The 25799-nt window shown below is 45.9% G+C and overlaps 1 protein-coding gene across 1 annotated transcript in view; it reads right to left on the bottom strand.

The window, feature by feature from the left end:
• The window catches only part of LOC107123423 (zinc finger protein 721-like), a 112666-nt gene that overhangs the window by 8051 nt on the left and 78816 nt on the right, over positions 1-25799 (bottom strand). The window contains exon 11 of the mRNA XM_015426670.1: positions 13620-14807. Within this exon, the coding sequence (XP_015282156.1) occupies positions 13620-14807 (1188 nt within the window). The remainder of the gene's footprint in view (positions 1-13619; positions 14808-25799) is intronic.

Genomic DNA, 25799 nt, shown 5'->3' with positions numbered 1-25799 from the left:
AATCTCTATCATGCCCCCCATTAGTCATCTCATTTCTAAATGGTTAAGTCCGAGAGTCTTCAGCCTTTCCTCATATGAAACAGGTGGGGAAAAAGAAACTATGCATCTGTCAGCCCTCTGCTGTAATCTTGCACAATGTACAACACCCTAGAGCATTTTGGCTTGATGTGGAGTTTGTAGTGGGGATTTTAGCTCCCAGTTTCCTTCGCTTGGGGGGCACCGGTGAAACCTGTAAGCACTCCACCTGAAATCATGATCTTGCAGCTGAAAACGGTCCATTGCAGAGACATTCAGATATCAGAGGAGAGGCTGTAAACCAGAATCTCAGCCACGCAAAAGGCACAGGGGAACGTAAAAGGGGAAGAAACAGATTTCAGATATATATATATATATATATATATTGATTCCCCACTCCTCCACTTGCACCTGGCTGGATGACCTTGGGCAAGCCATAACTCTGGCACAGCTGTTCTTGAAAAAGAGCAGTTTCTGTCAAGAGCTCTCTCAGCCCCACCTACCTCACAGGGTGTCTGTTGTGGGGAGGGGAAGGGAAGGGAAAGGAGATTGTAAGCTGCTCTGAGACACCTCTGGGTAGTGAAGGGTGGGGTATAAATCCAATCTCTTCTCTTCTTCTCTTCTTACCCACTGATGCCTCTCCTGAGTTCCCTGGCTGTTTGATCCCCGTCTGCAGCAGCTTCTGCTTGGCAACCATCAGATCCTTTTCTGCCTCTGGGAAGCCACTGGCCTTTTCAGATGGCCACTGCGCCTGAAAGAGAAGCGGGGATTCCTAGCCGGGAAAGCATACAAGAATTAAAAAAGGAACAGGGCAGGCAAAAGCATTGGGGTGGGAGGTTAGGACATCTCAGACTTGGAGAAGTTCAAAAACAATCTACACCATTGATGAAGATCGTTGGTATATTATTTTCCCCTCCTCCAGCACTTGAAATCACTAGAATGCGTCCATCTCACCTGCCCTTCCTGCTTCCTGCTTTCTGCCCGGCTGAGGAGGAAGCCTTCTGCCAGGGCCACCGCCTGGGAACTGGTCTCCGGCCCACATTCCCTCACCCAGCTCTCCATCTCCGGGGGCAGGACGGCCAGGAACTGCTCCAGGACCACCAGGTCCAGCATCTCCCTCTTGCTGCGCCTGTCCGGCTCCAGCCACTGGCGGCAAAGACGGTGGAGTCGGCTGGAGACCTCCCGGGGGCCCTCCGCCTCCTGGTAGCTGAACTGCCGGAATTGCTGGCGCTGCACATCTAAACTGGTGGCGTCTTCAGCCAGGATTTTTTGCGTCGGTCCTTCCCAGAATCCCTCTCTCCTCCCAGCATGAAAGACAAGACGACCTTTCCATGATTCAGAGCTGGATGAGTCCCTCTCTTCCATTTTCTGTGCCAAAAGATCAACTTCTTTTTCTTCTTCCAAGTTTTTTCTCAAGGCAAAAATGGTCCCTCAACTGGCAGAACTCTGGTTTCCTGCAAAGATAAACATACACGTTGTTCTGTGTGCAACTCGGGGCAGGCACAGAGTGATTCTGCTATAAACTGATGCTCCTCCTGGTAGGAAAGGTGAAGCCTATAAATCCTATGAATATGGGAATTCGTACTGGTCCAGAGCATCTTCCCAGAAGAGAGGCTCCCTGCCTGTGACTTGCTTACTTCTCCTAAGAAACTGTTAGAGATATGCTGGATGTTAGAGAAATGCTTCCCAGTTTTTTTGTTACTGAGCATGAGATAGCTTGATCTTTATTCTTAATTGGTTCTCTATATAGAACCTTTTACCTTTACTCTCACTCTTCTTACCCCAAATCTGCTAATCAAAATGTAGCAACAGTCCAGCAGATCCTTCAAGATTCTTGTCTTCCAGCATAATCCTATAAACAAAGTGTATGCAAAAGGTAATAACGCTGCATGTTAAATGTAACATATTGGGATAAAAGGAACCAAACATTAACAGATTCAAGGCGCGTCTATAATATTGAAAAGAGTTAGGAAAGTAATTGCCAAAAACGTTACAGGGCAACAGAGACATATATACCACATACAAACCAAACTGGAAAAACAAATCACAAGAACTCAAGACCGAATCAGGAAGACGAATACACCAGTCTCAAGGAGTCCAAGTAAAATGACAGACACCGGATGCCGCAGTGCAAGAAGACTGCAGGGAGGTTTGACAGCCGTTCGGGTCCTAATTAGTGAGTTCCAGCTGCACAGACCCGCAGACCTTCCATCCGTATTCTCAGAGAAGAACAACTCCCCAGCCTAAAAGACCTCCTGGTTCAGTGTTCCCCCTAAGCTGAGTTGGTGTGAGCTGGCTCGCAGTTTTCTAGCCTCCAGCTCACGCATTTTTGTCTCCGCTCAGGAAGGAGGGCTCCAGAGCAAACTGATTGATGCAGCAGCCAAACCGCTCGCTCACAACTTTAATGCCGGTAGCTCACAAAGCAGAATTTTTGCTCACAAGACTCCACAGCTTAGAGGGAACATTGGCTATCAATCCATGATTGTATGCAAGGGGGGGGGGAACCCTCAAAGAGCTGGCTTCCTCAGATGCCCTCGGCTTCTGCTCGATTCCCCCCCCACCCCCAGGCCTCCCCCTCCTTCCATCTGCTCCGTTCTCCTTTGAGGAAAAGCAAGCACGCAGGAGCCAGGTTTGCGTGGGGAGGGGTCTCCTAGGGGGGGAGAGAGGGCTCTCTCCCCCCCGCCCCCACCGTTTGCACACACACACACACACCCCCCGCCGTTTGCGCCCTCCCTTCGCTCGAATGCAAGCGGGACTCACCAGCTGTCAGGAGGGGCAGGACCCTGGGGCGGGCGAGGGACCCACAAAGGCCTCCTTCCCGCAGCGGGAGGCGGGGCAGGAAGCGAGTCGTCGTCCCCCCCTTTCTCCCCATCCACGAACCCTCTTCCCTTTCGGTCTGTCTAGGAAAGCGGACTCGCGCCGTTTTTTAACCCTTCAGGGTGAATCGGAGCAGAAACGAAGCACCCAAAAATAAACAAAAGTCAATGAAAACGTTTACACCGCAACGTTCACTCCGGATTCGGCCGTCAGAAGCGGATGCCACGTGGAGCGGCCCTTTCCTCTTGCACGAAGAAGCTCCGGTGTCCTTTAGCAGATCGCAGGGTTGCCAGGCGCCGCCAGACCTCCCGAAATGACAGCTGACCTCCGAACGACAGAGATCGGCTCTCTTGGAGAAAATCGCCGCTTCAGAGGGCGGACTCCAAGGCATTACGCCCCTGCCCAGTTTTTTTTTTGTCTCCCGTGGCTGGTGTTCAGAGGTACACTGCGCTGGAACATGGAGGTTCTATTCAGGAAGCGGGATGGAGAACCAGAGAATGACCCAGCGCTTTGGACATTGGGGCAGCATTTAGAAGGGAGATGCCCCAGAGCTCGGTGACAGAGAACATTCAGTCATACTGAGTTCGAGATGGTGGCAAAACTATGAGATATCAGACAGAGATAAGCTGCCAACAGGTCTGGAAAGAAAGGTCTTGTCTCTGGAACAGAGGCTTAACATAGACATGGGCAGCTGGTGTTTTTCTGGGTAGGGAGAGCCAGTTTGGTGTAGTGGTTAAGTGCGCGGACTCTAATCTGGGAGAACCGGGTTTGATTCCCCACTCCTCCACTTGCAGCTGCTGGATGACCTTGGGCAAGCCATAGTTCTGTCAGGGACAGTTCTGTCAAGAGCTCTCTCAGCCCCACCTCCCTCACAGAGTGTCTGTTGTGGGGAGGGGAAGGGAAAGGAGTTTGTAAGCCGCTCTGTGAAGGGCGAGGTATAAATCCAATCTCCTCCTCCTCTTCTTCTTCTCCTTCATAACATTAAAGGGACAGGATTTCTTTTTTCTCTGGCCAGTTGGCAGCCCCAGCAGAGGCAACTGGAGGGGCAGGTGGGCATGATTAGGAGAGAGATTGGGAATAAAACGGCTGATGGTGCAGTGCCCTAGTGTAGATATATGGGGGCAACCTCATTTGGAATACTCTGTCCAGTTCCGGCCACCATATCTCAAAAAGGGGATAACGCAGGCAAGCCCGATCTCGTCAGATCTCCGAAGCTAAGCAGGGCTGACCCTGGCATCTAATTGGAAGGGAGACTTCCAAGGAATACCGGGGCTCAGGACACAGAAGCAGGCATATCAAGTCGACTTTCTGAAAAACATCCTAGCTCCACTAGGGGTCGCCAGAAGTCAACATGACTTCCAGGCACGCAAGTGTACCTGCATGCACGCACACGTGCGCACACTGACTTTTAAAAAAGAAAGAAGCTCTACAAACCGGGGGATTCAATAACCTTCCATTCTGAACATGGCCTTATTTCTTGGGTTTTTCCCATCCACACATTACATCCATTGTTCCAAATCAGATAAAAAGACTGGGCTGTAACTGGCAAGGAATTTGTAAAAATAATGTCAAACGAAAGGTTCATAAAATGGGTGCGTTGCCCTCTGCCGCTTTTAAAGTTGAAGCTTTTAATTTAAAAAACAATCAAACCAAACCACGGTTGTGCCGGGACTCCATCATCTGGGTTGAAAACTGCAGAGTGAGGCCACGCATTTTTAAAAATCGTACTTGTGAAAGAGAAAACTCTGCCTTTTGTCTCCCAAATCGGTTCTTCTTCCGGAATGTAACAAGGACAACCCCTCTTCTTTTGCAGGATGAGAATACCATCTCTCCCCCCCCCCTTGATAATTCACCCTTCCTAGCCCTCAGCATTGGCCCCTGGTGGGAAGGTCTGTCACAGGAAAGTGACCTGTTAGGCAAAAACTAAACACAGGCCCCGGCTTCCGGTCGGACTAAGATGGAGGACTGACACACTTTCGCGATTGTGCGAAGTGAGCGACGGCCGCTTTTGACAGCTTGGGCAGTTTTTAGCCCAACGCATCGCTCCCCAGTGAGGGGGGGGGACAAGCAGGCAGCAGCGCCTAAGAGGGAGTGTGAGGTTGGCGTGATCCGGCTCCCGAAGGAGCCGTTTCATGCTTTGATCTCCTCCCCCGAAGAAGGCAAGTGCCAAGCAACTCTGCAGCGGCCGTTCGAGCCGGATTACCGGTTTAAGCTCTCTACCAGCCGACCTCTTGAAGATGGGCAACAACAGTAAGTGAAAAGAAGCAATGCGAAACCCGATTTGATCGTGCTAGATAACAATAAACGTGCCGCTTACCTGAACTGTGATAAGATAAAAATTGAAACAAGCGGTTGAGCGGGAAATGACCAAACATTCCCAGAAATCCGATTCCGGCAAAGAAAATAGTTGATTGAAGGCTTTAAAACAGTAAAAAAGAACATTGTTTAACATTCCTGCGGTGGGAATTGAGATATGTGCGCAGCCGAAAACCGAAACTGACGAACTGTATCGCGGGAGGAGCAGGCCGGTGTAACGAAAAAAATACTCCGAGGTGCTGGAACAGGAAGAGGAAGCCCTGAAAGAAGGGCTGAAGCCAACAGGAAGCCAACAGGAAGAGACTCGGAGCTACAAGAGAGCAGAACCGGAAGTGAGTGTATACGAACAGACGGGACCTGGAATACGGTAACCTGACCTACTCTATACCCGAATACCATAGAGAAGTTGCGCCCGACATTTTGAGGAGGACCTGACTTTAAATTTGACTTTAAACTTCTTTTAGAGGGTTTTTAAAAGCGAAAATAGAAGGGAATGGCTGATTGAAGGCTACCCTTTAGAAGAGACTGTTTGTTTGTGAATTTGCGCACCGCAGGAAAAGCACCAAAACGGAGACCAGAAGAGGACCGAAAAGAGCTGACTCTGATCCTGACGTTAAGCCAAAAGTGAGACCAAGAACTAATTCAACACCAACTAGGCTGACACCAACCCCCAAGATGTCAAAAGAGAGGGAGAAGGATAAGAAAGAGATGTATGCTGCCATGGAGGCAATGGAGAAAAGGATGCTGGAAGCAATACAAGCTATGGGAGAACAAAGTGAAAAAAGGATGGGGGAACAGATTGAAAAGCAACTGGAGGCACAAATGGCAAAGCAGACTCAGATTCATCTGAAACAACTTGAAGAGGTTCAGGAGAAGAACATAGCGGCAATTAAAGATTTGGTCACTACTGAGATAACTTCAATCAAGCAAGAAATAGAAGGAGTCAAAAAGGAGATTCAGGCTAATGCAACCAAAACTACGGAAGTGGAAGAGAAGATGCAACAAGTGGAAGAAAAACAGGATTCTTTGACTCAGCAATTTAGAAGATCAGAAACAATGATGGAGTTCAGAAGGATGCAAACCCATCTGAGATTCAGGGGCATTAAAGAGAAGGAAAATGAAGATATAAGAGATGAAATGATGAAGGCAATAACATCATATTTGGAAGAAGATGAAGGGACAATGGACTCTGATTTTGATTTGATATACAGAGTGAACTCCAGAATTGCAGAAAAGAAAAATTTACCAAGAGATGTTATTGTACAATTTGTAACAAGAACAACTACAGAAGATATTTTTAAGAAACAATTCACCGTCCCTTTTGAAATGGAAGGAAACAAGATTATGGTGATGAGAGAACTCCCCCGAGCAGTACTGCAAGACAGAAAAAGGTATAAGCCTTTGGTGGATAAACTGAGGACTTTGAATATTAGGTACAGATGGGAAATTCCACAAGGCTTATCCTTTACTTACAAAGGTGGGAGAGTCCAGATCAGGTCGGTGACGGATTTTTATAAATTTAAGGCGGACAATTCTGACGTCTTTGGAGAACTTTAAATTAAGAATCTACAATGGATTACAAATTGTTGTCATGGAACGTGAATGGATTAAATTCACCTAACAAGAGGAAAAGAATCAATTATTGGATACAAAAACAAAATTGTAACTTGATATGCTTGCAAGAAACTCATATTAGAAAACTGGATGCCAAATATTTAAAAAATGTTAAATTGGGATTAGAATTTTATTCCTCGGCCTTAAATAAGAAAAAAGGTGTGGTGATATATGTGAAAAAGGATTTACAACCTAAAGAAATTTTCAAAGATTTGGAAGGAAGATATGTGGGTGTGGAAGTGATGATTCAACAGAAAAAGACACTGGTGGTCAATATATACGCACCCAATGGAGCAAAAGAAAAGTTCTTTAAGGACTTAACTGAACACCTACAAGGACAAACTTATGATCAAGTTATTTTGGCCGGAGACTTTAATGGAACTATAGATCGGCTGGATAGACAATCACAAAAAGGCAACGAAATTAGTGGAAAATTGCCAAAGAACTTTTTTGAACTAGTCAAACAGGAAAAACTAGAAGATGTGTGGAGGAAATGGAACCCAACGCAGAAAGATTTTACTTTTTATTCCAATAGACATTGCTCTTTTTCCAGAATTGATATGATTTGGATGTCAGAAGAATTGTCAATGAAAACACAAAAAATAGAAATCCTGCCTAGATGTAACTCGGATCACAACCCTGTTTTGTGGACCTCTACTGAAAGGAATAAATCCTTTCTTTGGAGAATAAATGAAGATTTGTTGGATAAAAAAGGTGTTATGGAAATGTTAAAAGAAGAAACAAAACAATATTTCCAACAAAATCTGAATAAAGAGACTTCAATACAGGTAGTGTGGGACGCTTACAAAGCTGTGATGAGAGGGATTCTCATCTCACAAAATGTGAAGCAAAAGAAGGAAAAACTTCAAAGGCAAGTGGAAGTATTGGAACAAATAGCCCAAAAAGAAAAAGAACTGAAGAAGAAACCGGGGAAAAAGAAGATTATTAGAGAACTACAGTTGCTGAAAGAACAGCTGAATGATTTTTTGAACCAAGAGCTTTATTGGAATTTAAAGAAGTTACAACAGAAATCTTTTGAAGGGGCGAATAAACCGGGGAAATATCTAGCTTGGCAACTCAAAGCAAGAAAAGAAAGAAGAATGATAACCAAAATTATAGAAGAAGGAAAAGAATTCGTTGACCCTAATGGTATAAAGAGAAGTTTCTTCAAGTATTATGCTAAATTGTTTCAAGCAAATAGAATTGATCTTGAGAAGATTGAAAGATATTTAGAAGAGATTCCACTATCCAAAATAAGCAAAGAGTTTAAAGATTTACTAAATGGGCCAATCCAAACAGAGGAAGTGAGGAAGGCAATTGAAGAAGCGAAGTTGGGGAAGGCGCCAGGGCCGGACGGATTTACCGCGAAGTTTTATAAAAAAATGAAAGAGGAACTTGTCCCGGCCCTGGAAGCTTTATCCAACGACATACGGATGTGCAAGAAAGTGCCAGACTCATGGAAAGAGGCAATCATTTCATTGATACCAAAGGAAGGCCAAGAACTAACGAATGTAAAGAACTACAGGCCAATTTCTCTCCTAAATAATGACTATAAGATCTTTGCAAAAATTATTGCAGAAAGAGTGAAAAACTACTTACAAACAGTGATTTCAGAAGATCAAGCGGGCTTTCTGCCAAAAAGACAAATTCGAGATAATGTAAGAATAGTAATGGACGCAGTGGAATACTATGAAAAGCACCCTGAAAAAGAGGTAACTTTTTTGTTTGTGGATGCGGAAAAAGCATTTGACAATCTTAATTGGAAGTTTATGTTACAGATGATGGAAAAAATTGATACGGGACAACAGTTCAGAAATTGTATTGAAGCTATCTATTCGGAACAAAGAGCTACACTGAATGTAAATAAAGAATTGACCGATAGCTTCAAGGTACAGAAAGGTACTCGGCAGGGTTGTCCCTTGTCACCGCTATTGTTCATTTGGGTGTTGGAGGTACTTTTACAAAAAATACAACAAGATCAAGAGATTAAGGGTTTGACACATAAAGGTTTTAAATATAAATACCGTGCTTTTGCAGATGACGTAATGTTTATTGTGGAAAACCCGACGGAAGAGTTACCGTTACTATTTCAAAAAATAAAAGATTTTGGAGAATTGGCAGGATTTTATGTAAACAAGAATAAAACGAAGCTTATTTGCAAAAATATGACGAAACAAAAACAAGTGGAACTACAAAATTTGGTACAATGTGAAGTGGTAAAGAAGACGAAATACTTAGGCATTGAGTTAACTGCAAAGAATATAGACTTATATAAGAACAATTATGAAAAACTATGGGCTAAGTTAACCCAAGACTTTAAGAAATGGGACAAAATGAACTTGTCACTGATGGGAAGAATTTCAGTTATAAAAATGAATGTCCTACCACGTTTGATGTTCCTGTTCCAAACAATACCAATACTTAGTAAGACAGATTTGCTGCAAAGGTGGCAACAAGAACTATCAAAGTTTGTTTGGGCAGGCAAGAAACCGAGAATTAAGATGAAAATACTTTGTGATGCCAAGGACAGAGGTGGACTACAGCTACCAAATCTCAGATTATATTATGAAGCGGTTTGTATGACCTGGTTGAAGCAATGGGTGAAATTAGAAAATGATAAGCTATTGGGGTTAGAAGGTCATGATTGTAGATTTGGTTGGCATGCATATTTATGGTATGACAAAACAAAAATGGATAGCTTTTTTAAGCATCATGTGGTAAGAAAAGCATTATTTGTGGTATGGATGAGATATAAAAAATATTTTGGTGATGTAAGGCCACTTTGGATTGTACCAGTGGAAGTGTTAACATCTTACTCAAGACGTAGAGACAAAGATTGGTTGCTGTATAAAGACATAATAAAAAAAGAGGGAACAGAATGGGTAATGAAAAAGCAGAATGAAATTGAATATGAATATGAATGGTTGAAATACATGCAGATCTCTGACCTTTTTAGGTCAGACAAAAGAAATTATGGTTTTAGAGAGGAAAAAAATGAAATGGAAAAGGTATGGGAGAGTGGAGGGGGAAAAGATATCTCTAAAATGTATAAAGTGTTGTTAAAATGGTATACAGAAGATGAGACTGTGAAAGAGCAAATGTTAAAATGGGCAATAAATATGAATAAGGAAATTGACATAGAAACCTGGGAATATTTGTGGAAAAATGCTATTAAAATATCACCCTGTACCAATGTTAGAGAGAATTGTTACAAAATGATGTATAGGTGGTATATGACCCCAAAGAAAATTGCAAATATGAACCAGAATATGTCAAATAAATGTTGGAAATGTAAAAAACATGAGGGCTCATTTTACCATATGTGGTGGACTTGTGAAAAAGCTACACTCTTTTGGACAAAAGTCCACAAAGAAATGCAAAAAATACTTAAGTGCTCTTTCAAGAAAGCGCCTGAAATTCTGCTTTTGGGACTAAAAATGGAAGAAGTTAACTCGACTAAAAGGACTTTATTCTGGTACCTTATTACAACAGCGAGGATGATTTATGCACAATTTTGGAAGACTGAGAAAGTACCAGAAATCGAAGACTGGATACAAAAAGTTCTGTTCATGGCAGAAATGGATAAAATTACAAAGAAGTTGAATAATCAAGAAGACAACGTGTTTTTTCAAGAATGGAATGACTTTAAAATATATCTGGAAAAGAACTGGGATGTAAAACAAAACTTAATATGTTTAGATCAATATTAAGTCAAATGATGTTATCTTGAGGTTGGATGATAACAAATGATGTGTTAATGATATAATGAAATTTGTAAGAAGGGGGAGAAGCATTGCGGGAAGCCACTGGAGGGAGGGGAGGAAGGGAATGAGGTAAACAATGGACTGAATGATTTAATCTTATATGTTATGTTCCTAAGAAAATAAAAATTTGTTTACCAAAAAAAAAAAAAACTAAACACAGGCCCCGGTCACACGGGCCAGATATTGCGGGGGAGGAGGCGTGACTAATTGCCCCGGCGCAGTTTGATTCACGATTACGCGATCAGACGTGCCGGCGGCACACCACGGGTCCTTCCCTCGGTGCTGGCGGGTAAACGAGGGACCGGAGGGGAATGCCGCGTGCCAGCGCGATCACACCACCAGCGTCTGGAGGCAGCCCGTGGCAAACGTTTACTAGTACCTTGGAGGTACTAGTTTTTTAACACGCATTGTCGGGGGTAAGCCATGGGTGCCCTCCACTTCCCAGATGTTGGGGTGTGATCGCGCCCGGATAATCCGCCCACCTTCCGTGCCTCTCCCGCGGCAACTTTGCCGTGTGACCGGGGCCACAAGAAGGCTGGGGAGTGAATCCTCACTGCCCAGTGTAACAAGTCCCCACCAGCCTCCCTAAGTTAACCATCAGGTGAGAGACCAAGGAAGAGTCTAGTCCCGTGTGAATGTGAAATGACATCAAGTTGCTTCCGCCTTATAGCAAACCTATGGATTTGACCTCCAAAATATCCTATCAATCCTAGGTCTTGCAAACTGAGGATCGTGGCTTCCTTGACTTGAGTCAATCCATCTCATGGCGGGTCTTCGTCTTTTCCAGCCGCCTTCAGCCTTTCCTGGCATTATTGTCTTTTCCAGCGACTCTTGTATTCTTATAATGTGGCCAAAGTACGATAGCCTCAGTTTAGTCATTTTCAGCTTCTAGGTAGAGTTCGGGCATGATTTGGTCTAGAACCTGCTGGTTTGTCTTTTTGGCAGTCCACGGTATCTGTAAAGCTCTCCTCCAACACCCCATTTCAAGCATTACATTACATTAGCGATTTATATACTGCCCTATCCATGAGGCTCAGGGCGGTTTACAGACACACACACACAATTGATCTAAGCTAGGGTACAATGGTGAGGGGAGGGTATTTTTCCTAACTAGGCACCTAACAGCAGGATCTTTTCCTTTGGATTCGATGGTGGACTTCGATGGTAGTTTTCTCTGCAGTAGCGGCTTCTGTCCAGCAGATGGCCCCCAGAGAACATGAACGAGGCAGCTCGACTCCTCGTCCAATCGGCTCCAGTACTCGCCGCACCGTCATGCTCTTTCCAGGCACAGTCTCTGTCGCTCGCTCCGTCTCTCGCTGCTGCTTTCTAACACCGATCACGGAGGAAAGGTGCCCCCCCCCGCTCGTAAGGAGCAGGTACCCATTTCTTCCTGCCAGCTTTTTAAATTGTCCAACTTTCACACCCAAAAGCTGTGGTGACACACACACCAAATGATCCCACGTTTTCCACCTTCAGTGCACTTTGCAACTGGATTTTTACCGTGTGAACTGGCAAAATCCAGCTGGAAAGTGGATGGAAAGTGGATTATTTAGTGTGTGTGACTGCAGCCATAGATAGCAATGGGGAATACTATGGTATGCATTTTCTTGATCTTGGACAACAGCAACACATCCTTACACTTAAGAATCTTTTCTGGCTCCTTTATGATTGCCTTTCCCAGGCTCAGTCTCCTTCTAATTTCTTGGGTGCATGCTCCTTTTAGGTTGACAATGGAGCCAAGGAATAGAAAATCTTGGATACCCCGCCCTGAGCCTGCCTCGGCGGGGAGGATGGGGTATAAATTGAATAAAACAAATAAATAAATAGCTTCATTGTATAATTCCCCAGGGGCCGCGGTGGCCAGAGGTTAAGACACTGAGCTGCAGACTGAAAGGCCAACAGTTCAGCGGTTCGAGACCCGAGTGCCACATGACAGAGTGAGCTCCTGTCTCTTGCCCCAGCTCCTGCCAACCCAGCATCTTGAAAGCAAGAAATTGCAAGTAGATAAATAGGTACCACTTTGGTGGGAAGGTAACAGCATTCCGTGCGCCTCGGTGTTTATTCATGCCGGCCACATGACCATGGAGAAATCTTCGGACAGCGCTGGCTCTTCGGCTTGGAAACGGAGATGAGCACCGCCCCCTAGAGTCAGATTCGACTGGCTTTCGAGCAAGGGAAACCTTTACCTTTATAACTCCCCGGCAGTCATTACTTTGATCTTCTTGATGTTCAGCTGTAATCCACAAGACTGGGGGGGGGGGGGAATAAATGAGACCAAAACCTTGGTTTGTGGGCAAACATTGTCAACCGTGCCAGATGCAGGTCCCAGCATATATCAGACCCGCAAAACTGTTTTGGAAGAATTAGAAGGACTCCACCTTTAAATTACAGCAAATCTTGTCTCAGCATTAAATCCTTAATGCAGGGTTTGATTTCTGAAAAGAAAGGAGCAGTCAAGCAGTCACACTGAACCAACAAACACGCTAACAGGTTTGGGATATCAGCAATACTAGTTATGAACATTGGCCATTTGGCAGAATTCACAGGATGGAAATTCAAATTGATTTCTAAAAGCTGGAAACCTGCTTAGTCCAATCGCATTTAATTAATCTCTCATTTAAGGTTAAATGGGCCTTTTAATTTATTCATATTTTGTTAAAGGTAAAGGTAAAGGTTCCCTTGCTCGAAAGCCAGTCGAGTCCGACTCTAGGGTTGCAGTGCTCATCTCCGTTTCAAAGCCGAAGAGCCAGCGCTGTCCGAAGAAGTTTCTGTGGTCATGTGGCCGGCAAGATTAAACACCAAGGCGCACGGAACGCTGTTACATATTTTGTTACTACTACATTAATATCCAATATATAGGTAAGGTCACTGTGTCATTTTTAGGCATCTCAGTTTCTATAGTCAAGCATTACTTTCACATTTGAATGATTATAATTTGCTCATTTAGATATAAAAGAAAAGTACTGGAAATGTTCCCCTTTGGTTGGTTCGTAATTCAGGGGATTCTGGGATACAGGGACAACTTCTAAACCTAGAGCAAGCAAAACCAAGTGGCTAGTCACAGGATCCTTTCTCCAACCATGCTGAGTGTACCCTTTGATGTGAAATGAGACTTGTTTTCTTATTAAAGTTCCTCCCACACTCCAAGCACTGGAACGACTTCTCCTCTGTGTGGATTCTTTGATGGGATGTCAGGTTATGGCTCCAGCTGAAGGTTTTCCCACACTGCAAGCATTTGTACGGCTTCTCCCCAGTGTGCATCCTCTGGTGTGAAGTGAGGTTCGAACTCTGACTGAAGCTCTTCCCACACTCCAGGCATTTGTATGGCTTCTCCCTGGTGTGGATCCTTTGGTGAGAAGTCAGGTGTGCTTTCTGGTGGAAGCTCTTTCCGCATTCGGAACAGGTGTAGGGTTTCTCCCCTGTGTGGATTCTTTCGTGGGAATGCAGGTCTCTCCTCTGAGAAAAGCTCTTCCCACACTTAGAGCAAGTATAAAGTTTCTCCCCTGTGTGGATTCTTTGATGGGATGTCAGGTTGTGGCTCCAGCTGAAGCTTTTCCCGCACTGCAAGCATTTAAATGGCTTCTCCCCTGAGTGTGTTTTTAAATGGGAAGTCAGGAATTCCTTCTGAATGAAGCCCTTTCCACACTGCAAGCATTTGAAGGGCTTCTCTTCAGTGTGGACTCTTTGATGAGAAGTAAGGTTATGCCTCCAGCTGAAGCTTTTCCCACACTGCAAGCAGTTGAATGGCTTCTCCCCAGTGTGTATCCTCTGGTGTGAAGTGAGGTTCAAACTCCGGGTGAAGCTCTTCCCGCATTCCAGGCATTTGTATGGCTTCTCCCCAGTGTGGATCCTTTGGTGAGAAGTCAGGTGTGCGTTTTGGTGGAAGCTCTTTCCACATTCAGAACAGGTGTAGGGTTTCTCCCCGGTGTGGATTCTTTCATGGAAAGTAAGGTCTTTTCTTTGAGTAAAGCTCTTTCCACACTCAGAGCAATGATATGGTTTCTCCCCTGTGTGGACTCTTTGATGCGATGTCAGGTTATGACTCCAGCTGAAGCTTTTCCCACACTGCAGGCATTTAAATGGCTTCTCCCCTGAGTGTGTTTTTAAATGGGAAGTCAGGCATTCGTTCTGAATGAAGCTCTTTCCACACTGCAAGCATTTGAAGGGCTTCTCTCCCGTGTGGACTCTATGATGGGTAATTAGTTTTGCCCTCTGTCGGAAGCTCTTCCCACACTCCGGGCACTTAAATGGTTTCTCCCCAGTGTGAATTTTCCAGTGAGCCTTGAGGCTAGACTTCCAGCTCAAAATTTTCCCACACACGAGGCATTTTCTCTTTCTCTGGCCTTTCTCCATCTTTTCTTCAATTAGGATTTTATAGACATTGACACCCTGAGAGGCTACAGGTTTATTCCTCCTCTTCCACCCTCGGGCTTCAGTTTTTCTTTTCTGCTGGTCCACTTCTTTGTACGTGTCTTTTCCCCTGGGCAGCCTTTCTGGGTCAGTCTCCTTTTCATTCTCCCATTCATTGTTTGCTAGAATAAACAAGACAAAAAAAAGGTAAAGTCTTGAAACAGAAATGCAGACTCGCAACAGGGAACAAACCCCACCCAAGAGACTTGGAGGAGAGGCAGGCCTCATCAGCTATTACTTAGTTTCAGGTGAACAACTGTGTTAGTCTGTGGTGGTGGAAAAGGCCACTGAGTTGCAGCTGACTTGTGGCAACCCTGTATGGTTTTTAAGGCAAGAGAGGAACTGAGATGGTATGCCATTGCCTGCCTCTGAGAGGCAACCCAGGACTTCCTTGGTGAATAGTAAAATAAAATTTGAGTTCAGTAGCACCGTGCTCTAACTGGGATTGCAGAAACAGGCAAGGAGTGGGAAGGATGTTGAAATATGCATGAGGGAAAACATGGCAGATTGATTTCTCTCTCTCTCTTTTTAGATTTTGAAATTTGGTTTGATCAACCCACAGAAAGAGAGATGCTTACCCAGAGAGGCCACCAGCCCATAATTCTCCTCCATGACTTCCTTGTGCAGGGTCCTTTGGCCCGGATCCAACAGAGCCCACTCCTCCTCGGAGAAACACACGGCCACCTCCTCAAAGGTTACCGGCCCCTGAAAAAAAGAACATTTGGCAGACATTTACCCAAGCTTAGAAGAATGGGACAATAAATTCACTGATTGTGCAGTCATGGCAAAATTAACAACTTATTTGAGAAAGAGATCAATTCCAACATTTGAGGAGAGATCATGGAGTGTTTATTAAGCGTTATTATGCAAGCAGGAGAAAAACTTGGAATGAGAAATAATTTAAAAATTAGAACGAGGAACAATTAAAAATTGTATACAAGCGTAGTACAAAGCATATGACCGTATTGTAAGATGAAGCTGAATGAGAACAAGTTCTGATTATAAATGTATAAAGAAACAAAATAGTTTTTTTAGCTATATAATAGATTTCCCCCTACATTTTGCTATATTAAAAGTTATGGACAGTAAGTAGAAATCTGAAATATGCAATATAAAACATGCAGTGATGATGATGAAATCTGGAACATAGTTATAAAATAGATAATTATAAAATTTGAAATTTAAAATGTCTGAAGTAAGGATCATTGTACTTTATAGAAAATGTTCCAAAAACTGTGATGAAAGGTATGTTGGGAATAAATAATTTTTATTTTCTGATATACTGTGCAATGTGTAATAATATTTCAGATATATGGCTTGATATATAATCCCTTTCTTTGTTATATAATCCCTTTCTCTCTTTTGTATCCCTTTGACTACGATCTTGTTTTCTAAAATTAAAAACATATTATTTAAAAAAGTTACCAGCCCCTGAAAGCAGGACCATTTGGCCTTCATGGATAACATTCCTTCCCCGTCTGAAGCTCAAACTGAAGGCAGAGCCCACGGAAGGTGACAGGTCGCAGGATTCAGCCCTTCCCAAGAAGCATCCAGAACCTTCCAAGTGGTTCCTTTGGGTCCGGGAAGATGTGGGGCAGGGGGGAGCCACAGTCAGAATACCGTTTTCGGGATATCCTCCCTTACCTGACCTGGATGTACAGAAATGCTTTTCGCTTCACCACAAAGAAAAGAAGATCTGACAGGTGCTGCTGGAAACATCCTATTACCTGTGAAGGACACAAACATCGTGGAAAGATCTTCTCACACACAGCTGAGATTTCAATACATTGTGAGGGGGATGGGGGGGACGGCGGGGAGGGAATGTAAATGACACATTGTCCCACGTGGGCTGTGTAAACTATGCCAAAGAGCCGATTGGGATGGATCAGAGAGCTGCTGTTAGAACAAAATGTTCACATTCCACCATTATAAAGCATGAAGGTTCCATTCCTCATGGAGAGAAATTTCCTTGAGGAACTGGGTACAGAGAAAAACCAACCACAACCACTTGCGAGAATCCAAGAAAGGACATTTATTTATTTATTTTTCACATTTATATCCCGCCCTCCCCAGTGGGCTCAGGGCAGCTAACAAGGGCAGGGTAATTAGCCGTGCCATAATTAAAAACATATAAAACGTAATAAAAACATCCAACGCTTAAAACAATGGTGCTCAGTCAATTACTCATCTCATACGTCCAGGATAGAATCAACACAGTTCCAGGTGGTACTCCCAGGATATTTATGCCCAATGGCGACGGCTTATTGGATCTTCTTTACGTTGTCCAGGTTCTTCCTCAGGGCCTCGTCGGTACATCCTTTAAGGAACCATGACGATGGTGGAATAGTGGGGCGGCGGCTCCTACTCAAAGGCCTGGCGGAAGAGCTCCGTCTTGCAGGCCCTGCGGAACTGCATAAGGTCCCGCAGGGCCTGGATCTCCCCTGGGAGCTCATTCCACCAGGTAGGAGCCGCCTCCGAAAAAGCCCTGGCCCTGGTCACAGCCAATTTGGTGTCCTTGGGCCCTGGGATGACCAACAGATTTTGGGCCCCCGACATATCATTCTCCGCATCCCCCTTCCCATATTAAACAGGTGGGAAACATGGCCTTAGTCCACAAATTTAAGTATCTTCAGATTGAGAATTAGACACATTGCATGTGATGGTTTGCCAGCCGATCAACTGAAAACTACCTTTTTGGAAGTCAGATTTATTTCAAGTGTTGTGATCAGGGTATACCCTACATGGGTTCAGTGGCTAAGGGCATCATATCAACAGTTACCCAGTGACCTCCCCTTTCTTTACCCTTTATGCTTTCATTTCGGTAGGGAGAATGGTATATCAACAAGCTGTACCCAGAGGAAAAGAGACTGATAGGTCCCTGATTTAGAAGAGTCCGGAGACAGCTACTGTTTGGATTGTCACGAAGTAACAGGGTAGAGACGAGTCAGAGATACCCATATCAACAAATACACGCGGGATTATAGGAGGCTGATTCTGTTTAAAGTAAAGTAACTCAGAGCTGCGGTGGCTCAAGTGGTTAAGACGCTGAACTGCAGGCAGTGGAAGGTCGGTAGTTCAGCAGTTCGAGACCAGAGTGTGCCGCATGACGGAGTGAGCTCCCGTCTCTAGTTCCAGCTCCTGCCAGCCTAGCAGTTCGAAAGCAAGAAATTGCAAGTAGATAAACAGGTACCGCTTCGGTGGGAAGGTAACAGCGTTCCGTGCACCTTGGTGTTCAGTCATGCCGGCCACATGACCACGGAAACATCTTCGGACAGCGCTGGCTCTTCGGCTTTGAAACGGAGATGAGCACCGCAACCCTAGAGTCGGACTCGACTGGCTTTCGAGCAAGGGAACCTTTACCTTTACCTTACTCAGAGTTTAGAATTTACAACTGGAGAATTAACAGTGCCCCAACCTGGATGGCCTAATCTAGCCCAATCTTTGCAGATCTTGGAAGCTACGCAGGGTCAGCCTTGGTTAGTACTTGGATGGGAGATGACCAAGGAAGTCCAGGGTTGCTAGAGAGAGGCAGGAAATGGCAAGCCACCTCTGCCACCATCTCCATAAAGGAGGTGGTGCTTCTGTTCATCTCTTGCCTAGAGAACCCTACAGGTCAGCTGTGACTAAGACGGCGGTTTCCACCCCCACTCCCCCAGACTAACAGTGCCATTTTCAGCAGTTACATCTTTCTAAGCCTATCAGGTGTCTTACAAGGGCGCAGCTCTGCTTAGGATGGCACAATTAGTCTTATTTCCCCCAAAAAAAGTCTGAATCAGTGCTGATTTTACTTGATGACGTGTGAATGCTCTGCAACTAAAGGTAAGCTTTGCAAGAGGTAGGCAGTTCAATGGCAAAAGATTGAGACTTTTATAACAATAAGAACAACAACAACAACAATAATATGGCATGGAGTGTAAAATAGCCAGGAGATCGTAAGACTGTCTGGCAGTCAGACGTTCTAGCTCTTTTAGCATTATGCACCCCTAGATGGCGAGCTAGATTTGTTTTCAAGGCAAGAAACGTTTCAGAGGTGGTTTGCCATTGCCTGCCTCTGCGTCACGACCCTGGTATTCCTTGGCAGGCACCCTTCCAAATACTAGCCAAGGCCAATCCAACTTAGCTCCCGAGATCTGATGATATCGGGCTAGCCTGGGCTATCCAGGTCAGGGCTTGTGTCTTATCAAATACAGAGAATTCACTGATCCCAAATTCAGTTTTGTCCCCCAGCCTGGGGGAGGGGGGGGCAGGAACAGGATTGGGGATGAGAAACTTAGGGAAAGGGTGGATGCCTGGAGACGAATGGCCACACTATGCATTACGTTTTCTCCATGTTGCTTTTTAACAAATGCAGCTGCGGAGATGAGTTTTTCAAGGAGGAGAACTACATCTGGGGGGGGTAACCTTTTCCTCTCCTCCCATTGTCTCACAAAAATATGCCCCCCTGAGCTGTCAATTGCCACCCCTGCGGGGGGAAAAATGCATGGGTACCAGTAAGTTCTCCCCAGCAGGAGTAAAAGCAATGCAAGTACAGGGGCAGCTTTTATTCATGGAGAAATTGCCAAGGGAAGAAAGGGTTAAACCCCTGTTCTCCTCCTTAAGAACACAAGTACAAAAGAGAAGCCATATTGGATCAGGTGAGTAAGACCATCCAGTCCAACACTCTGTGTCACACAGTGGCCAAAACCCAGGTGCCATCAGGAGGTCCACTGGCAGGGCCAGAACTCCAGAAGCCCTTCCACTGTTGCCCCCCAAGCACCAAGAACACACAGTATCAATGCCCCAGACATAAGGACATAAGAGAAGCCATGTTGGACCAGGCCAATGGACCATCCAGTCCAACACTCTGTGTCACACAGTGGCCAAAACCCAGGTGCCATCAGGAGGTCCACTGGCAGGGCCAGAACTCCAGAAGCCCTCCCACTGTGCCCCCCCCCCAAGCACCAAGAACACAAAGTATCACTGCCCCAGAGTGTTCCATCTACACCTTGTGGCTAATAGCCAGAGATGGACCTCTGCTCTGAATGTTTATCCATTCCCCTCTGGAAGCTGCCTATGTTTGTAGCCACCCCAACTTCCTGCAGCAGTGAGTTCCATGTGTTAATGACTCTTTGGGTGAAGGACTTCCTTTGTTCTGTTCGAAGCCTACTGCTCATTAATCTCATGGAGTGCCCACGAGTTCTTGTACTGTGAGAAAGGGAGGAAAGTACTTATTTCTCGACCTTCTCTATCTCACGCATACTTTTGTAAACCTTGAAAAAGCAAACCCCAGTGGCTGTCTTTGCAAAAGGATGCCTAAAGTAAACAAGGAGGGAGAAAGAAATAATGTGTCTTTTGACTCTCAGCTGCAATCTGGCATAATGAATGGATTTCAGGTATACATAAAAGGCGGGGACCAAGCTGAAATTTCCCCCCATCAATCCTTACCCAATGATGACTCTCCTGAATCCCCCTCCTGTTTGATCCCCTTCTTCAGCAGCTTCCGTCTGGCAACCACCAGGTCCTTCTCTGCCCCTAGGAAACCACTGGCCTTTCCGGATGACCGCCGTGCCTGAAACAGAAGGAGGAAGAAAAGGAGAGAGGAATTAAAAACGGAACGGGGCAGGCAAAGGCTCTGGGGTGGGAGGTTAAGACATCTCATACTTGGAAGATTTTGAGAACAATCTGCACCATGAATGAAGATAGTTGGCATATCTTTGCTCCCTTCCTCCACCTCCTGGCATTGCCATGGTGAATCCCTCTCACCTGCTGGTCCTGGTTCCTGTCCTCCGCCTGGCTGAGGAGGAAGCCTTCTGCCAGGGCCACCGCCTGGGAACTGGTCTCCGGCCCGCACTCCCTCACCCAGCTCTCCATCTCCGGGGGCAGGACGGCCAGGAACTGCTCCAGGACCACCAGGTCCAGCATCTCCCTCTTGCTGCGCCTCTCCGGCTTCAGCCACTGGCGGCAAAGACGGTGGAGTCGGCTGCAGATCTCCCGGGGCCCCTCCGCCTCCTGGTAGCCAACCTGCCTGAAACACCACTGCTGTACATCCAGATTGGTGGCTTCTTCACCCTGAGAGATCTTCTGCGTGCTTCTTTCCCCAAGTTGCCCTCTTCTCCCAACATGAAAGGCAAGATGACTTTTCCACGATTCAGAGCCGGATGAGTCCCTCTGTTCCATTTTTTAACTTTGCTCTGAGGGATCCCTAACAAGACCGAAGGACTGATTTGTTCTTCTGCCAAGTTCTGCAAAGACAAACACACGTCGTTCCATATGCAACTTACTACATTCAGGTAATAATTAATAATAATTATGATTGTATGGCATTGTATGTCGTATAGCCAGGACCAGTGTTCCCTCTAAGCTGAGTGTAAGCTAGCTCACAGTTTTTTAGCCTCTGGCTCACACACTTTTGTCTCAGTTCAGGAAGGATGGCTTCAGAGCAAAATAATGCAGCAGCCAAATTACTCGCTCACAATGGCAAACCACCTCTGAACATCTCTTGCCTTGAAAATACTACAGGGTTGCTATAAGTCAGCTGTGACTGTGCTGTTGTAACGGGTCTCTGTACAGGGGAGCAGAAAAGGGTCTCTTCATGTCAGGGAGGGGAGACTCATCTAGGAACCCCAGGTGGGTCAACTGCACAGGACTCCGGCTTTGGTGCAGGGCCTGGGGGTGGGGGGACGGGACCTCTATTCCCTATCCCCAAGCTTTCCATCTACTGGCTAGACCCCCAATCCCCGTTTGCCTTTTGCACCATCCCTTCACTCAGATACAATGGGGACTCGCCAGATGCCAGAAGGGGCGGATCCTTTGCGCGCAAGTGTAACCCTTTCTAATAGGGGGTTTCAAATCAATGCATGACAGCCCCATTAGGGCAAACAAATGTGAAAGTGCTTCAAAAATACAGGGGAGGGAAACCAAAGTCTGAGTCATAAAGAACATAAGAACATAAGAGAAGCCAATGCTGGATCAGGCCAGTGGCCCATCCAGTCCAACACTCTGTCACACAGTGGCCAAAAGTACCAGTGCCATCAGGAGATCCAGCAGTGGGGCCAGGACACTAGAAGCCCTCCCACTGCTGCCCCCCCCCCAAGCACCAAGCACTAAAGTTTTATTCAAGGTATAAGCCTTCATGTGCACAACACACACTTCTTCAGATACAATGAAATGTTTTATTCAAGGTACTAATAAGCTTTCGTGCGCATGCACGCTTTTCCAGATACAATTTGTATCTGAAGAAGTGGGCGTGCACACAAAAGTTTATAGCTTGAATAAAACTTTGTTGGTCTTGAAGATGCCTTTTCCCCAGCCTGGATCTGGCAACCCTGCCCCCCCCCCCCCATCCCCTGCTGGTTGGCTGGGGGGACCTGGCAACTCTAACAAACCTCTTAGATTATAACAACTCCTAAAGGGGAGATTTTCTCCCTGGCTGTTGCTAGCGATGCCAACCTCCAGGGGGGACCTGGGGATCCCCCAGAATTACGGCTCATCTCCAGACTACAGAGGCTCGGTTCCCCTGGAGAAAAGTGAATGCTTCGGAGGGTGGACTCCAGAGCTCCCTCTAAGCTGCAGAGCCTTGTGAGCAAAGACTCTACTTTGTGAGCTACTAGCATTAAAGTTGTGAGTGAGCGATTTGGCTGCTGCATAACTTAGTTTGCTCTGGAGCCATCCCTTCCTGAGCTAAGACAGAAATGTGTGAGCTGCAGGCTAAAACACTGTGAGCTAGCTCACACTCACTCAGCTTAGAGGGAACACTGGTGGACTCTATGGCATTATACCCCACTGAGGTTCTTGTTCTCCATCCCCAAATGTCCTGGAGTTTCCAGACCTGGAGCTGGCAACTCTATCCCCCAACCCCCTGCGACCCCATGTTGGGCCCACCACACTTAAAGTAAAGGTTCCCTTGCTCGAAAGCCAGTCGAGTCTGACTCTAGGGTTGCGGTGCTCATCTCCGTTTCCAAGCCAAAGAGCCAGCGCTGTCCGGAGACGTTTCCGTGGTCATGTGGCCGGCATGACTAAACAGCAAGGCGCACGGAACGCTGTTCCCTTCCCACCGAAGTGGTCCCTATTTATCTACTTGCAATGTCTTGCTTTCGAATTGCTAGGTTGGCAGGAGCTGGAACTAGAGACGGGAGCTCACTCCGTCATGCGGCACACTCGGGTCTCGAACTGCTGAACTACTGACTTTCCACAGCCTGCAGTTCAGCGTCTTAACCACTTGAGCCACCGCAGGTCCTTCCACCACACTTACCTGCAAAGAAATCAGCCGTGCCCCCCCCCCCCCCCCCCTTCAGCCCTGGGGTCTCCTCTCTCCTTTGCAGGCCAGACTGGCCCAGGGGGCGAGCGAGGCTCCTCCTGCAGTCGGTGATCTGGGAGCGACTTCACCAGCTGCCCCCCGCTCTGTGACCTTTTGCTCCCCGGGCCCTGAGTTCTAATTTTTTTAAATAGAAATGAAATGTTGCCGTGCAAATAACGGGTTACACACAAGCGAGCCACAAAGGCCTCTTCCCCGCAGAGGGAGGCGGGACAGGAAGCGGGTCGTCGCCGCCGTCCCCATTCACTAAATCCTCTTTCCTTTGGTCTGTCTAGGAAAGCAGACTCGCGGCGTTTCTTAACCCTTCCCTGTGAATCGGAGCTGGAAAGGAAGTGCCTGTCATCAAGACACATTAGAGAAACAGCTCCGAAGAAGAGATCGGGTGGCAGACGTTGCCATTGCCAATGCTCCCTCTAAGCCAGTGATGGGGAACCTTTTAGAGACCGAGTGTCCAAACGGCGACCCAAAACCCACTTATTTATCGCAGAGTGCCAACACGGCAATTTAACCCGAATACTGAGGTTTTAGTTTAGAAAAAAACAACTCATACATTAACTTAAGATGATCCAAACAAAGTAAAGAAAGCAATCCCAAATGTTTTCATTTACTTTAAATTATTTGGCAGAGAATTCCACACTTTAATGACAGTCTGGCCCTGGCTGGGGCGATGGCACGCGTGCCCACAGAGAGGGCTCTGAGTGCCACCTCTGGCACCTGTGCCATAGGTTTGCCACCACTGCAGTCTAAGTTGTGGGGTCTTGTGAGCCAAAATTCTACTTTGCGAGCTGCTGGCATGAAAGTTGTGAGCGAGCGATTTGGCTGCTGCACAAATCAGTTTGCTCTGGAGCCCTCCTTCCTGAGCGAAGACAAAAACGTGTGAGCCGGAGGCTAAAAATACTGTGAGCTAGGTCACACTAACTCAGCTTAGAGGGAACACTGCCCAATGCCCGTGTCTTTATGTAGAAATGATGAGATATATAACAGAATATGAATTAACAATGAATTTAATAATATAGAAGAAGAAGAAGAGAGAAGAGATGGGATTTATACCCCGCCCTTCACTTGGAGTCTCAGAGCGGCTTCCAAACTCCTTTCCCTTCCCCTCCACACAACAGACACCCTGGGAGGTGGGTGGGGCTGAGAGAGCTCTGATGGAATCTGCTCTTTTTTCGAGGACAGCTGTGCTAGAGCTTGTGACTGACCCAAGGTCACATCAGCAGGTGCAAGTGGAGGAGCGGGGAATCAAACCCGGTTCTCCCAGATTAGAGTCCGCGCTCTTAACCACTACACCAAACTGGCTAGTTGCAAAATATAATAGTTATGAAATCTGAAATAAAAAAATGCTTGAAGTACGGACCATTGTATTCTATATAAAATATTTTTAAAAACTATAATGAAGGGAATGTTGGGGAGAAATATCTATATGGGTCTTTATATTAAAGAATGGCTGGGCCTTGGCTGTCTGGAACCCACCTTTTCCCTCGGTCAGGAAGAACAGCAACAAGGATTCCACCCACCCACCCCAGTTCCTAGGAAAGGTACAGGAGCCTGGCTATAATGACTGGCATCTGTCCCCTACCAGCTTTAGGGAAATCCTAGAAATGCCAAAAGTAGAAGATGACAAGAGATTGGATTTATACCCCGCCCTTCACTACCTGAAGGAGTCTCAGAGCGGCTTACAATCTCCTTTCCCTTCTCCTCCCCACAAGAGACACCCTGTGAGGTAGGTGGGGCTGAGAGAGCTCTCCCGAGAACTGCCCTTGAGAGAAAAGCTCTGAAAGAACTTGTGACTGACCCAAGGTCACCCAGCTGGCTGCATGTGGAGTGGGGAATCAAACCCGGTTCTCCCAGATTAGAGTCCGCGCTCTTAACCACTACACCAAAAGTGACTCATCCTTTCCAAATCTGGGTTCACAAGACCATTTTTCCTCTTGGGATGCCAGGCAGAAGATCCTTTTCCAGCCCACAGATGTGGGGAGATTTGGCCTCTGGATGACCTTGCCATTTTTTTTTGAGAAGAATCAAAAGGAAAGCTGTACTCTGATCTTCCAAGGTCGTTTCACAGGGTAACCATGTCAGTCTTCAATGGAGCAGCTAGAGTACAGAAGCAACTTAGAGAGCAGCAAGATTTCTGGAGTACGAGCTTCCCAGCGTCAACGCCCCCTTCGTCTGATCCCGGATGACTATCAAAATATCATCCCCCCAAAATCTTGTTCATCTCTAAGGTGCTACTGGACTCAAATCGAGTGTTCTGATTTTTCCAAGCATTTGTACAAAAACACTGAGGCTGCACAACAGGGGAGGGAACCAACTGAGGAACACGGCTCCTCTCTGCTGCTCTTCTCTTTACAATAATAATAATAATAATAATAATAATAATAATAATAATAATAATAATAATTCAATTTATTCATCGCTCAATCCTGCAGAGCTTGCTGGCTCTGAGCGATTTACAGTCACTCATTTTTCACGAGGGACTAACAATGCTTTGTGGGGTGAGGGAGGACAACATATATACATCTTAAATTGCACACATTCACAGCCGAAGAGGGTTTCATTCAGATGCAGAT

The sequence above is a fragment of the Gekko japonicus genome, unplaced genomic scaffold (genome assembly GCF_001447785.1).
Source record: "Gekko japonicus isolate JY-2015 unplaced genomic scaffold, Gekko_japonicus_V1.1 scaffold2302, whole genome shotgun sequence".
Taxonomy (NCBI): Eukaryota; Metazoa; Chordata; class Lepidosauria; order Squamata; family Gekkonidae; genus Gekko; species Gekko japonicus.
This window is presented reverse-complemented; position numbering and strand designations above follow the sequence as displayed.